This window comes from Lontra canadensis, unplaced genomic scaffold, assembly GCF_010015895.1.
Source record: "Lontra canadensis isolate GAN:19392208 unplaced genomic scaffold, GSC_riverotter_1.0 scaffold195, whole genome shotgun sequence".
NCBI lineage: Eukaryota > Metazoa > Chordata > Mammalia > Carnivora > Mustelidae > Lontra > Lontra canadensis.
In genome coordinates this window covers 1,343,857-1,358,890 of record NW_022631189.1, presented here as the reverse complement: position 1 = coordinate 1,358,890, position 15,034 = coordinate 1,343,857, and the positions used below count along the sequence as shown (strand labels likewise).

The following is a 15,034-nucleotide window of genomic DNA, read 5'->3' as shown; positions in this document are numbered from 1 at the left end:
GACTGAAAGTGGTTGAGGATATAGAGGCAACATGTATGGATTCTCTTTATGTTCTAAAGCAAAGGACAAAGAAAAAAAAGAATGGCATATAGCATGAGAAGGAAGTGCCATATGAAATTGGTGCTTGAATATTTTGGTCAATGCAGATACAAGAGAAGGTAGTTTAATTAATGAAACTAGGTCCCAGAAAAGGAACCCTCTGAGTACCAAGGAAGACAATGATGAATGGAATCAAAAGACGACCCTTAAAGAAACAAATAAACAAACAAAAAACCATGCAGGGCTCTACCTCTGAGCTAGGAGGAGGGCAGCTGGAGGGCTGTGATGTCAGTAGAGGAGGACGGGGGATGATTACCTTTTATGGGCATGGGGAATATGGTTCAGTGAGGAACAGGCCTACAAGAGCCTGAGAAATGTTTGGTAAGTGAAGTTCTAGAAAAAGGAGACTGGAGCAGCATTGAGAACAGAGGACATCAGTGACCAGTGTGATTTTACAGCAAAGACTTTCTCCAGCTCCCTCTCAAAGAGTGAAAACAGAGAAACTGGGCCGGGGATTAGGTTGTTTATGGGTGACTGAAGTGAGGGTGGAGATAAATGTTACTGGAATTGAGGCTGAGAAATTTTGAGGTCATCACACTGGAAAAGCATTACTACCTAGTCTAGATCCTCCAAGATGGTGGCAGGTAGGATTCTTAAGTTCCATGAGCCTAACACCAAGCAACTACTGTTAAACCATTCTTGCTGAGACAGTGTTTAATTAGAAGGATTTCAGATAGCCTAGTAAGCAAGTACTACAGATGAACTTTGAAAATTATGCAGACTTTTCAGCGAGGTTCTTTTTTTTTTTTTTTTTTAACTTTTAGATGTGAGCTCTGGTAGCTCAATGGATTGGGCCTACAAAAACGGAATACCCTACACATTTGCTTTTGAACTTCGTGACACTGGACATTTTGGATTTTTACTTCCAGAGGTGCTCATCAAACCAACCTGTACAGAGACCATGCTGGCTGTGAAGAATATCACAATGCACCTCCTAAAGAAATGTCCCTGAGACCCAAAGGTCGGGTCAACCACCAGACAGCTGGTTCTCTGCAAGAGCTACTTATCAGTGGGGGGAAATTGTTTTTAAAAAGAAGGGCAACTTCTTAGAACATATCTGTGGACTTTAAAAGGACGTACTTTATGCAATTCAAGTTTCTGTGGCAATACAAAATTGGTTAAAAGAATCTGAGCATAGCCTAGTTTGCTGTAAAAGAAATTCTCTGTTTTATATCATTTTGAGTCATATTTGAGGAAGGGGAAGAGGGGATATTTTCAAGCTCTATTGTCTCAAGAAATGTACAAATTAAGGATTTCACTGCAATAAATCTCCTTTTCTCAATTAAGATTTAGGCTACTTAATGTTGTTCAATCACTTTGTTTTCATTTGCGGCGGAAACTTTTGAAACAGAGACAACTATATTTCTTAATAAATACACAACTTATCAAGACCTTAGATTCTTCACATCTTCATAACCTAGCATTAGTGCATCATATACCTATAAAAATATACCAAGATAGAGCATTCATGTTTAGACTCTGAGAATACCAGTTACAAAAACAGAAGTAAACATTAATTGAGGTCCCAGACATAGCGTTAGGAGCTTTCCACTAATAATCTCATGTATTGCTCAAATACTATGAGGTAGATATTCCTATTAATCTCATTTTTTCAGATGAGGAAACTGAGACTTAGAAAAGTGATACAGGTTTCCATTTCCAGAAATATGACAAGATAGGTATCTGGACTGTTGGAAATAACTACAACTTCTGGACAAAATGTAATTTTTTGAATCATCTTTAAAACATCAAACAAAAAATGTAGGAAAATCTCAAGCAAGGCAGGAACCTGGAGAGCTAAATCATGCACTGTTATCCTGAGAGCATTTGTTAAGCCAAGTGGATGCAGACTTTGATTTTCACAGCATATTGGAGAATGGGAGCAGAGAACAGAACCCAAGGCTCTTCCAGGGTGGAAAGTCTATTAGCAGATTCTCCTCCCACCAGAATTCTAGGATTCCCAAGGCCTGTACCCTCAGGGCAAGGGTAAATTACAAATAAACCTCCAAACTGTATTCAATGGAAAATTGACTATTTCAATTTTGGCAAGAGTAGAGAGGGGAGACACTGCAGCTGAATCACAAGTCATCTCTCTCTGATTTGTGGCCCAAATTCAGACTGTATAAGTGGTATGATAAACATCTAGCCAAGAATTTAATCCAGACTAATCCCAGACTGATTATACCCCTCAAGTATTTGGTAGAAGGAAATGCAAATCCCCTTGGAGGATTTATCTGACCAAGACACATCATGAACACCAGGATGAAAAGATGAGCCTAAAAACTTCCAGAAGGGGGAAGAAAAAAAAAATCACGAAGGAATGAGGACTAGAGTAACATGAAACTTCTCAACAGCACTAGTGAAGCGTGAAGACAATGGAGAAATGCCTTCAGAGTTTTCAGGGGAAATTCTATCCTAAAAATCTTCATCCAGGAAAATGATCAATGAAATGTGAGGGTAGAATACATTTTCATAAAATTGAGCTCCTAAATTATTAACCTTTCTCAGGAACTTCCTGAAGAATATGCTGTACCAAACTGAGGGAGTAAATTAAGAAAAATATGTAGGATCTCAGAAAATAGGAATTCCCACATAGGAGATAGGGATGGGGAAAAAAAATCTCAAGATAATGGTGAAGGGAAAAGTCCCAGTAACAGCTATCTACCAGGCTTAGAGAACCACCAACTTGGAATAGAAAAAAGGAGAGCTGAAGACTCAGATGAAGTTCTCCAAGATAAACACAAAACAGAACATATGTTCAGAGGCAATTTTTACTTATATCAGAAAATCTGGTATATAAAATATATAATAAAAGCACAGAAACCAAGCAAGCAACAACAAAATGCAGTTGTTAACTTTGGTGAAAACACTGAGCTATAGAAGAGAAGAAATATAATCATGGTATACTCTATGACTTAGCTATAAACAATATTTATATAGTTAAAATAATATTAGCCCTAAATATTTATTTAACCAAAAACTATGATAAAAAAGTATTTGAAGGGGAAGAAGAAGTAATGTATGTGAGAGAAGGGGTATAGCAGAGCTAAATCTTCATCTGCCATAGCAGAAGTCAATAAACATCTAAACATGAAAGAAAAAGAAATCAAGTAATATCAGGATATGCATGTTATTTAGACATAAGAAAGTGAATTCAAGAAGAAATAATTTAGAAGATTAAGAATTATTGGACTAAGGAAAGAGAATTGGGAATAAGGAAGGGTGGGGCTGAGGACTGCTGTTTTTAATATAAGCCTTGTCATATTATTTTACTGGTTTTGCTTTTTTTAATTATGAAAACATCACACAAAGTGTATTCCTTTTAAAGAAAGTGTTTTTTAAAGTGCACTCCCAACTATTTACCACCAAGTCTTTTTGATGTTTATAAAATGTACCTTTCAGTTAAAAAATTAAATTTAAATTTAAAAGAAATATTAAATGAGATTATATGTGGAATGCTTAGCTGAGAGCCTCGAGTGTAGTAGATAATCAAGAAATACTAATTTTTTCTATGCTTTACAAATCTAATATATCTTTTTATCTTGCAGTTTCAATTACATATTTGTAGGAAGGGATCTCAGGCAGATATGAGGCTCTTAAGCCTGCTAAGAAGTAGTACATCTGGGAATTTAAACTTCAATTCATCTCATCTGCCAGTAAATGCTCAGAAATTACCTGGATTTGGGGATTATTTTATACTAGTTTTTTCTGCCCATAGAACAGGTGAAAACCCAAGTGTTCAGAATAACCAGAAGGGCCAGAGGCTTATGAAGACGCTCAAGGATGGAAAGGTGCTGCTTCTCAAAGGACCTGACAAAGATGCACATAGTCACCTGTGTGGACCCCTGACTCCAGGAAACTCTTCCCTTTGACTGAGAGCGTACTATGTAACTCTTGCTCTCTTAGCTGTCTCTGTCCACAACATTTGCTGGTGTCGGTTGATGCCTTTCTGTCAAACATTATCATCCCTGCAACAATGAAACAGTAAACAACACTTGCCTATTCAGGGAGGGGAAAGAATTTACAGATAACCCCCCAAATTCATCTTTTATTATATTTTTAATTTCCATCTATTCCATACCCTATATAATGAGATCAACTAGCAAATTAATACCAAGAACTTACATTTATATTATTTTATTTTATTATTTTATTTTCCCCTGCCCTTCACATCGTGTAGGTACAGAGTATTTTTTCAAAGTCAAAATGAGGGCAACAGAAAATATACAATATGAATATCCACAAACTAAATGGGTATATAGTTTCTTTATTATCCACTTATTAATTCAGAATGAAATTTTGCCTCCATGAACATCATGTAAATTCTTTTCAGTGATTGCTCTCACATTTCTGTAGCACTATATATATATTTTACAGCTCAAATTCTGTAAGTGGGCATTTTAATGTTTATAGGCTACTTTCATTTTTAATCTTTTAAAACTAAATCACAAAATGTACTGCTAGATGTATGTTCAAGGCACTCTGCTAGGTGCTATATGTGAGAAGGGGTGCTGAGAACAAAAAGTGTTTTATTTAAAAATATAAATGCTTGCTTAGGAATGTAAACATTAACTTCAATCTAAAAACAGCACCTGCATTTTTTTAAATAGTTCAGCAAGACACTCACCCTACCCCACTACTATTAAAAGCAATTTTATAGGTTCTGGTTATGTTGAGTTACAGCTCTCAGATAGTTTTAGTGACTATATTAGTTTCATAGGACTGCCATAACAAATTTCCAGATTGGGTGGTTTAAAACAATAGAAATTTATTGTCTCAGTTCTAGAGATGGGATATCCAAAATCAAGGTCATGGCCATGCCCCCCTCCCCCCGCCCCGAAACCTGTAGGAAATCACTCCTTGCCTCTTCTAGTTTCTGACTAATTGCCCGCAATCTTTAATGTTCTTTGGGTTGCAGCTACATAATTTTGAACTCAGCCTTCCTCTCACCTGGCCTTCTCCCTGTGTGTCTTCTGTCCTCACATGGCCAAGTTTTCGGAAGGACAGCAGCCATATTGGATTAGGGGCCCATCTTACTTCAGTATGACCTCATCTTAATGAATTACATCTTAAATGACCCTGTTTCCAATAAGGTCACATTCTGAGGTACAGGCAATTAGAACTTCAACATATCTTTTTGGGAGGAAACAAAAATCAACCCGTAACAGTAGACAAATATCATGAAATACTTATGTTAATGAGCCTATTTACAAAGCTAAAAAGTGGTAAATCTTGTTTGAGATTAATCTTTTGTTCTCAAGCCTAATTGTTAGGGAATACATACAACAATAAAGCATATTTTTTAAAGTTCTAACACTCCCTCATGAGATTATTTTAATAGGCTATTAATGGAAACATAATAATCTATTCTTTATATTAATTTTTCAAATAATAAAATTATAGTCAAATTGTGATTTACTTTTCTTAACACAGGAAATGTGTAGTTCTAGGTAGTGTCATATATTACCTTTGCTGTCAATAATTATGTTGAGCTGCTGCATCATAAAAAGTATTTACAACTAAGTTATACTAGATCAAATCTAATTGATTAAATCAGAATTCTGTACAATGTTAATTAAAGTATGCTTCAGATTAAGCAAAGTAATTACATGAGCGATTGCATTTAATGGAATATTTTCATGAATCAGAATATTGCATAATAAACCTGAAAACAGCCACACTGAATGCCTAATATATTTCACAAAACAAATTGCACTGAGAACTGCTAAGACATCTGAATAATTCACATGAAAATAAAAGCAACTTGAAGATCTTCTAAAGCAGACTCTAACTCCTCATTTCCAATGTGCTGCCAATTCCCCCAATGTGTTTCTGTAGTTATGCCTTCTAGGACTGCTTCCTCTATCCCCAGGGGATGCCCTAAAGAAGTGCCTGCCTAGGGTATCCATCCTTGTTCCACCAGCCCGCGCTCAGGGAGGGAAGCATATCAAATGGTAACTCAAGACATAATAGTGTCTAGACTCTGGAGTATTATTCACCTTATAATTTAGCTATGAGTTAAACTAAGAGAATAGCTCCCCACATAACACTGAAACAGTGTGTTCTAAGTTTCAAACAGACTCAAAAGTAAATGCTTCCCCAGTGGGGAACATCCAGCCCTTCCATGGAAGTGAGCCAAAAGCCCAGCATACATGCTCTGAAAGAAATAATTTGCAACAACCAATGACTGGTGTTAGGTTCAAATATTGAATTTTTATTACAGTTATACTGTTGGAAGAAGCACAGATCCCTGCTACCTTAGCTAGAATTCTTCAGTAATTTAAAGCTATATTCAGTATTCTAAGGGAGACTGATAGCTACTAAGCAGAAATTGTGTTGCTGGATGTGTTTAGATCCAGCTGTCTATCTCAAGCAATATTGGTCTGAAATATTGAATAAGGTTTTCATTTGGTAGAGCAGCAAACATGAATAGACAATTTAATGGCTTTGTGCCAGGGTCAACAAAATTTCATTAAAGAATGAACATTTGAAACAAGTGTTACTGCACCTGTCACAAACTATCATGGGAGATGCATAAGGACGTCCTAAAGAGGTAGCGCTGAGATAACCAGGAATGGTCAATAATTGACTAATTATTTGTGACAATAATAATAACTCTGAGTAGAATTTACCACACACTCCCCAAATTAATTTTGTACTGGGAACTTAAAATCAAGATAATATTCTTTTTAGACTCATAAATATGAGTGCTAGCTTTTATCTTCCCTTTAAAATACTTGAGAGTCTATTCCCTATTATTTTTTATCTTCAGCTAAACTGCCTTCATTTAGAAGACACTTTCTAGGATGCCTGGGTGGCTCTGTCACTTAAGCATCTGACTCTTGGTTTTGGCTCAGGTCATGATCTCAGAGTTGCAGGATTAAGCCCCATGGTAGACTCTACACTCAGCTCAGTCTGCTGGAGATTCTCTCTCTCCCTCCCCCTCTGCTTCTCTCCCTGCTCATGATCTCTCTCAAATAAATAAATAAATAAATAAATTTTTAAAACCTTTAAAAAAGAAAAAAAGACACTTTGAATCACAATCAACATTTCAACCACAAATCTTATAGCAATCTACCTATTTTGTTAAAACCAGTTACTTATTTCAAGGAGTTCCTAAATAATAGTAGTAAAAGTGTTCCTCCTATGACTGGATACAAATTTTGGGTATAAAACTGTCTTCTCCCCTTCCCCTTCCCTGAAGGGCTAAAGATAATTCTGATTTTGCCTCTTAACTCCTCAGGAAATCCCACTACTACCATCATTCTCCCCAACTGAAGCACCCTTCTCTGGCCTGCCTTTCCAAATACAGTGATTGTTGAACAACTTAGGTTTAAACTGTGTGGGTCCCCTTATATTTTTTACTGTATAATGCTGTAAATATTTTCTCTTACAATTTTCCCAACATTTTTTCCTCTAGCTTACTTTATTGTAAGAATACAATATATAATACATATAACATACAAAATGTGTTAATGGACTATGTTATTGGCAAGGCTTCTAGTCAACAGTAAGTTATTAGTAGTTAAGTTTTAGGGGAGCTAAAAGTTATTTGAGGATTTTTGACTTTGAGAGGGGCCAGTGCCCCAAATCACACCGTGTTGTTGTTTAAGGGTCAACTATAAGTCTCAGACTCCAGATTCCCCTCCATAGGAAGTACTTTGATCTGGCCATGGGAGGGTGTGTTAGTCTGCTCAAGCACCATAACAAAGTAGCACAGACTGGGTGGCTTAAACAACAGACATTTATGTTCTCACGGTTCTGGAGGCTGGAAATCCGAGATCAGGCTTCTAGACAATTCAGTTCTTAATAAGCCTTCACCTCCTGATTTGCCTTTCATTGACTACATGGGGGAGGTAGAAGGTGGGGAGGGAGAATACAGTGAGGGGGAGGAAAGATACAGAGAGAGAGAAAGAGAGAACACAAGTGCCCTAGTGTCTCTTCTCATAGGGCACTAATCCTACTGTATGGAGCCCCACAATTACGGTCTCATGTATCCGTAATGGCTTCCACAGAGGTCCCATCTCCAAATCCATCTATACAGAGGGTTAGGGCTTCAACATATAAACGAGGAGAGGATGCAAACATTCAGTCCATAACAGAGAAAATACTGTTAAACACACACTATGAAAGAATTTTGACCCTCTTTGCATAGAATGCAGAGAATAATTGCTCATGGCAAGGACTGTTTAATAACTATAGGAAAAAATTTCCAATAATTCAGGAGGCCAAGTGCACCCTGCACTGTTCATATAGCACCCATGTCCACACTACACCACTGACTGCAGGCACTTTCTCATCATAGCTTGCACCTGTTCCTCCATCTTCAGTGCCAGTCAGCGGGGCTCAGTTTACCATCCCATTGATGGCTGGATGTGCAGTCACACACTCCTATCCCCAGACTTTCAGGCCATGGCCCATTTCTGGACCTGAACCATACCCATTGCTTTAAGTTCACAAATAAGGGGGACATCATCTCCCCTGTTCTAGATGGGGAACAAAGCCATGCCTGGATTGCATTCCAAAGTTTCTCAACTGCTCATGCTCTTGCACACAGGGCACCAGACACAAAAGCTTGCATATTCTTGACCTTTAAGTTTTCCTCCTGTATTTACCTACCATTTAGGGAATCAACCACAAAAGTGTCCAAATTAAATTATTTTACCTTGTTAGTAGATACAGATGGCATTTAGAAATCTTAAAGATTTGCTTTTTCTTTGGAAACACAAAAGAGTCAAGATGTGCAACTTTTTTTTTTTTTTTGGTCTGTCCTATTCCAGTGTAGGAGTCTGAGCCACTCTGCTCTCTCAGCAGATACCTCACCTAAATAACTCTTCTTAAACACACATGAAAAAGAAAAGTCTTTGGGAACCTACATTTACCACGGACCTGTGCTCCAAGCATTTGTACTCAGAGAATTTCCAAAATAGACTTTGTGACAATAATACCTGAAAACTGATTTTAGTTGTTTTAAGTCCATTATACTTTCCAGTAATCTGACAACATCCCTGGGAATTTAGATAGTAACATCTGAGTGCTACCTATACAGTAAGCCTAACCCAATTATTTCTTGCTAATTGCTATCCAATCATTTGTAAAAAATTAAGGCACAGAATATTTAAGTGATCTTAAATATTATTTAAGATTATTTCTTATCTAATTAGTGGCAAAGCTGAGAATATAAGCCAAGTCCTGAGATTTTTTTTAACTTATTTCAGAAATTTTTTAACCATACTGCAAAGGAAAGTAGTGTAGTAGCATAAACCCCATGCTCCTAACTGCCAATTTCAACAAATTATCAACATCTTATTTTGCCAAACTTATTTCGTCTTTCCTCTAACTTTTTTCCTGTTGCAATATTTTTTCTTTTTATTTGACAGAGAGAGAGCACAAGCAGGCAGAGAGGCAGGCAGAGAGAGAGGGGGAGGCAGGCTCCCTGCTGAGCAGAGAGCCTGTTACAGGGCTTGATCCCAGGACCTTGAGATCATGACCTGAGCTGAAGGGAGAGGCTTAACCCACTGAGCCACCCAGGCACCCCTGTTCAATATTTTTTTAAAAGACTTATTTATTTATTTACTTGAGAGAGAGAAAGCACAGGGGGAGGGGGAAGTGAAAGAGAGAATCTCAAGCAGACTGTATTAAGCACAGAACCCAACACAGGACTCTATCCCACAACTCTGAAATCATGACCTGAGCCAAAACCAATAATCAGTTGCTTAACTGACAGAACCACCCAGGCGCCCCTCTTGATGCAGTATTTTAAAGAAAATTCTAGATATCCTATCATTTCACCTATATATACTACAGTATATATCTCTGTTAAGGTATTTCTTACGTTTTACATCTATTTATGGTAGACCAATATCTCCTAACAGTGGCCAAAGGATTCAGACAAATCTTCTGGGTTTTTTCCAGATAAATCTATTTTCATTTTTTCCCTATGTATTTCTCTCTCTCAAAAAAGGAAAAAATAAAAATGGAAATTGGAAATTCCATTTGGAATTTCACATTTGGAAATTGTGGTGGTGTTTAATAAAATATAAATAAATTCATGAGGGTCTCACCTTTTTTAATATTTATTTGGCATTTAATTTAGCAAAGGTTCTCTGATGTTCCTATTTAATGACCTTATCAAAATTTTAATTCTATTCTAATTTTAATATGGAGTTTTAATGTCACACACATTAAAAGGCAATCTGTTCATAACACAGGCACTTAACCTATAGAGTGGCTATCAAGTCTGGCAACATAGGCAACTATATATAATAAGTGGTTTATTGACATTACATCACAATACATGATATGTTTGATGTGTTGCCCCTTGTTAGTGAAGCACAGCTTAGTGTGCTGGACAGAAAGGCAATGAATAGCATACCTTCACATAGTAGTTTTAGCAATCTTTATGCATACATACATCTGTAATGTATCGCCTCCAGTCAGTTCTCAGATGCGATCCCTGGAATCAGCAATGCCTGGGAGGTTAAAAATATCCAGTTTCACGGCCTCGCCCCAGACCTAGTCAATCAGAAAGTTGGGCTCAGTAGTCTGTTTCATCAGGCTCTGCAGGTGATTCAAATACAAGCTGAAGTTTGAGAAACACATGCTCAGATTTTGTGTGTCTCAGATTTTCACTGAAAACAAACTGACAAAAAAAACTTGCCCTTTCAGCATACCCCAAGTATAGAGTTGCCAGATTTAACAAATAAAAATATAGGATGCCAGTTAAATTTGAATTTCAGATTTAAATAAGTTTTTAATCTAATTATGTCCTTTGCAGTTATGTCCTGTGTGTGTCTATATAACCCATTTATGAAAGGGATATATATAAGTACCCCATGCATAATTATACTACAAGATTATTTGTTGTTTGTCTGATATCCAAACTGAATTTTTCATCCCGTGCCCTGGGTTTTTCTGGCATCCATACTCAAGAGTGTTTTGATCTGGCCAGCATTTGGCATACTCTACAGGGCTATGTCACCTCACCCAGTTTTAGAAATTATCACCCTACCTGTCTCTCACCACTCTGGGGTCATGTGGTATTTGGTCTCTGAGTGAGCTGCCCTTGTCTGTCAAGAGCATACATCAACTGGTATTCACTTGAAGAGAACAAGCAGGGCAAAGGGTCACCTATATTTGTGGCTACCTGTAGGTGGAAATATTGGGTGTTGGCTAAAGACAAAAGCTAAAGAAAAGTGTACCAAATCTCATCTAACTAACATGAATTCATGAAATGTAAAAATAATTTTCCTCTCTGTTCAAAGAACTTTGTTTCATACCAGATTCTGAATTGCTAATAAGAAATAATAATGGATAAAAATGTTTGTATATGCCTTCACAGACCTGTATGTTACTGATGAGTCCTTTCTTTTAACTGCCCCTACCTAGGTCAGAAAATTTGCCAAAAATATTTGAAATGTAAATCTCACCTGAATTAGTTTTAAAGATTTTTTTTTTAATTTATTTATTTGACAGAGAGATCACAAGTAGGCAGAGAGGCAGGCAGAGAGAGAGGTGGAAGCAAGCTCCCCACTGAACAGAGAGTCCAATGTCCTGGCTCGATCCCAGGATGCTGAGATCACGACCTGAGCTGAAGGAAGAGGCTTAACCCACTGAGCCACCCAGGCACCCCCTGAATTAGTTTTAAACAGTCATTTCTTTTTCATTTTTGAGCTGCCATCCTATATTTTTTTAATTTACATGAAATAAGGTGTACAGATTTTAAATAAGCAGTTCAATGAGTTTTGACAAATAACCCCACCCTAGCAAGATTTAGAACATTTCCTTCACCGTAGTAAACATCCTCTATCCCCTAACCAATTTCCCCTTCAGAGGCAGCTACTGTTCTGAATTTTGTCACTGTCGTTTTGATCGTTCTAGAACTTCATGTACATGAAGTTGTTTTCATTTTCACATATTCAAAATGCATCTTGCTATAGTATGACGTATTTTTATTTACTTCCTCTGAAATCACTGTAAAGCCCTAAAGATAGTACCCCAACCCCCACCCTCAAAGAGGGGACAAGGATACTGGATGTGGATCTGGTCTACAGGGAGGCATTGTCAGAACCTGAGGAAGTAACTAAAAGAAGGGACATGAAACAAAGCTTTAGGTCATGGACCCTGGGTCTTCAGGTCAAGAAGATTTGGGCCAGGGGGCTCAGGAAGGGACGGTTGGGAGGGACACCTCAAGAGCATCTGGGTAGAGTGCCAGGTAAAAAACAACTCTAGCAACTCAGCAGGCCACATAAAACAGCCCACCCTTTCCTTTGTGGCAAAGCCCACCACCAGGCCTCTAGTCATTTAGGGACCCAGGTCATGCCACTGTCCATATGTTCCAACATATCTGCAGAGAAGCATCCTAGGGTGGGAAGGAGCTCCTGTTTCTGTACTTTGGAGACAGACTAGACTCTACTGGTATACCCTGAAGTAAGGGCTGAGGAGTATAGATACCCCTGTTCCAGTAATGTAAGTTAAATATTCAAGTTATTTAATATTTTAGTGCTTTTCAAAGTACCCACTGGAGTAGCATCTAATTATCATTTTAAAAGTCTACTACCAGATAGGACATAAAATTTTAAATGCCAGCAGTAGGTAATCTAATATTATCCTTTATGGGAAAAAAAATATCTCTATGATGTTCTCTTTTGCTCACATTCCTGGAGGATCCAGGGATGAAGCCAGTGTAAATCCAAATAGACATATTATGAGTATGGTTCACATACATAGGTATATACAAACGTTATCATTTGAGATGAATTTAGAAAAACACATACAAAGAATAAATTGTATTTTATTTTATTTTTAAAGATTATTTATTTACTTATTTGACAGAGAGAGATCACAAGTAGACAGACAGGCAGGCACAGAGAGAGGGGGAAGCAAGCTCCCCACTGAGCAGAGAGCCCAATGTGGTGCTCGATCTCAGGACCCTGAGATCATGACCCGAGCTGAAGGCAGAGGCTTAAACCACTGAGCCACCCAGGTGTCCCAAGAATAAAATGTATTTTAAATGTGCCCCCAAATGTTGATGCTCATCACAAATCTTCACTTCCCCTGAGGTATTCTCAGACTTCCAGAATTTTTCAAAGGCAAACTTCCTGCCAGATCCTTCTGTGAAGATTCCAAAGTCATTCTTGATCAGTATATGTAAAATTGGGGCAAATCAGGTCTCAAAGACCCTCACCCCTTTGGTGTCTGAGAAAAAGTCTTGCAATACTACTTGGAACCCAATGCCTTCCTGTTTGTCTGCCTGGAGGTTGGGTCCTCCAGGAGCCAATTCTATTCCAGTGTTTGAGGAGCAAGATATTTATTAAGGATCAACACCCGTGAAACAAAGGAGACAGAAGCAGGGCTGGATTGAGGAAGCAACTAAACCACAACGCAGACACAAAGCACATAGCCAGGAGCTCTAGGGCCAGTACTGTCCAGGAGAATGTCCCCAGCCAGGCCAGATGGCTGTGCCTCTATATCCTGGTCTCACCCAGCCACCAGAGTCAGGCAGCTCCAGGAAGGGCATGACCTGGGCCAAGGCAGATCTCAGGAGCTGGGGCACACTCGTAGGAGCTCACCATTGCAACTGTCTTCTGACCACGCATTCCAATGCTGGACACCAAGTTCTTCCTTGAAGGGACATGTAAGTACCTAGCACAACTATTCTCCAAGTGTGTCTGCAAGAGCCACATGGATTTCTCTCAGTTCCCCCAAAGCACCGTGCTCACCCCTTACAGTGGATCCCTGTGCCTGAACATTTTCCCCACCCTCTGCACTTGGCAAACTCCTTTCCCTTCCTCAGATTTCATCCTTAGTGAGGCCTTCTCTCACCCACCCCTTCATAATACTCATTGGACTCGTAATTTGCTGAATGCCTTTATTCCCAGCTTGTACAACCTCTGTGAGAGCAGGGACCATGTCAGACTTGTTTGTGTTGTATTTTCAGTGTTAAGCAATGTTCTAATGCGCAGAGTAAATCTTCAGTGTATATTTTATGAGTGGATTAATTTGATATACCTGGTATTTCAGTTTGGGTTCCCCCAGAAAGAGACCCTAAGGCAAGGATTCAAGCACAAGCACATTATTTGGGAAGTGATTCTAGGAAACACTGCGGGGAATGTAAGAAAGTGACACAGGAAAGGAAAGGCAGCCAATTAATTACTCATTACCACTGTGGGGCAAGAGTTTAATCCTGCTGGGGAAATCTGAGAACCAGCGTTGAACGTGTGCCTTGAAGTTACCATCCAAAAGTGAGTGACCACATATTGTGTGATTCCATTTATAGGAAATGTCTATAATAAGCCAATTCACAGAGACAGCAAGTAGATTGGTGGGTTCTAGAGGGTGGGGGAGGGGAAGATCAGGAGAAACTATCAACAGATATGGGTTTCTCTGCGTAAGGGTAGAAATGTTCAGAATTGGTAGTGATGGTTTTACAATATTGTGAATATGTTAAAAAAAAAGTTTATACTAAGTTCTATGTTACATGAATTATATTTCAACAAAACAAATTACAATAAACAACTGAGAGAACCAGGATATTTATACACAAGCTCCATTCATGAGTCAGGGCTGATGGGGGTGGGGGGGTGGGCAGCCGGGGAGGTAGTTAATTTCCAGCCTGTCCTGAGCAGATGAAACAGGCTCTGAGGTAGGGCGATTTTCAGGCAAAGAGGTGCAGATACCGGCACTTTGCAGTTTGGAGTCATGATGCACTGAAATGGGAAGGTTAAGGAGGTGTGGGTGGGGCCCAGAAAGTGTCTGTGGTACTTCAAGAGAAATAAACCTAACAAACCCACCTAATGTAGTCAGAGATGAACTATTCTGTGAAGGAGAAGGATTCACTCAGAAGCCTCTAAGACCAAGCACTTATTTTTCTAAACTTATTCTATAACATATTGATATATATGACATGGATGACATGTTTAGGGACCCCAATTAT

At 38.4% G+C, this 15,034-nt stretch overlaps 1 protein-coding gene across 1 annotated transcript in view; it reads left to right on the top strand.

Moving 5' to 3' along the window:
- Nucleotides 1–1,284, top strand: part of CPA6 (carboxypeptidase A6) — an 80,182-nt gene extending 78,898 nt beyond the window's left edge. Inside the window, exon 10 of the mRNA XM_032847902.1 lies at nucleotides 864–1,284. Within this exon, the coding sequence (XP_032703793.1) occupies nucleotides 864–1,051 (188 nt within the window). The 3' untranslated portion in view covers nucleotides 1,052–1,284. The remainder of the gene's footprint in view (nucleotides 1–863) is intronic.
- The last annotated feature ends 13,750 nt before the right edge of the window (nucleotides 1,285–15,034 follow it).